This window comes from Pygoscelis adeliae, unplaced genomic scaffold, assembly GCF_000699105.1.
Source record: "Pygoscelis adeliae isolate BGI_AS28 unplaced genomic scaffold, ASM69910v1 Scaffold4, whole genome shotgun sequence".
NCBI lineage: Eukaryota > Metazoa > Chordata > Aves > Sphenisciformes > Spheniscidae > Pygoscelis > Pygoscelis adeliae.
Genome location: NW_008824986.1, coordinates 41,256 through 42,093, shown reverse-complemented (window position 1 = coordinate 42,093; position 838 = coordinate 41,256). Strand labels below are relative to the sequence as shown.

Genomic DNA, 838 nt, shown 5'->3' with positions numbered 1-838 from the left:
ATGTGAAAGTCAAAGATACTGAGCAAGATCTGTAACCCCGCAACCCTGTGGCAAACATTTGTCTTAAGAACGGTTTCATTTTTTTCTACCAAGGGAGATTAAAAGCTTATCGTAAATAATGTTTCCCTTTGGTCCCTGACTGATTTAACCTACCCGCCTTTTTCTTGCGATCATTTTCTGCTTAGACTCTTTTACAAAACCTTTGTAGGACGGGACTTCTCCAGAGTCAATGGCTTTTTCTATGATTTTCCGTATTCTTGGTTCATCTGTATAGTCCACACACAACACAGACTCCATTATTCTGTCCATGTCACCCTCAAAATCCACGTATGCTGCTTTAATATCAGCTAGCTCTTCTTCTGAATCTTTATAGCTCTTTTCAAAGTCTTCAATATCTTTTACACTGATCTGAAACAAAGAGGTGACACTTCTTGAGTTACAGGATTTATTCACCAGAAGGATTTAAGAGACAGCATTAAAAAACCCAGTGTTTTACACACAGCTCGTAAAGCTGCAACTCTGAAGCATCGGGCTTCCCCCTCCCGGAGGGTTTGCCGTCCCGCGGAGGCGAGCCCAGCGGGGTCCCACCGCCGGTTCCCAGACCCCGGCCCTCACCTTCTTGAAGAGCAGCCGCCAGTACTCCTGCCAGTCCCGCTCGCCCCTCAGCGCCTCGCCCTCCTCGTCGACCGTGCCCTGCTCATCGTACGCGGCGCGCTGCTCCGCGTCGCTCAGGACGGCGTACGCCTTGCCCAGGATCTGCGGGGACAGGGGACGGTCGGTCGGTCGGTCGGTCAGTCAGGGAGCCGGCCGGTCAGCCAGGGACCGACGCCGCCACCGC

The 838-nt window shown here is 51.7% G+C and overlaps 1 protein-coding gene across 1 annotated transcript in view; it reads right to left on the bottom strand.

The window, feature by feature from the left end:
- The window catches only part of DNAJC9 (DnaJ (Hsp40) homolog, subfamily C, member 9), a 4,220-nt gene that overhangs the window by 2,179 nt on the left and 1,203 nt on the right, over positions 1-838 (bottom strand). The window contains exons 2-3 of the mRNA XM_009325967.1: positions 616-756; positions 154-408 (exon numbers count right to left, since the gene is read on the bottom strand). Coding sequence (XP_009324242.1) covers positions 154-408; positions 616-756 — 396 coding nt within the window. The remainder of the gene's footprint in view (positions 1-153; positions 409-615; positions 757-838) is intronic.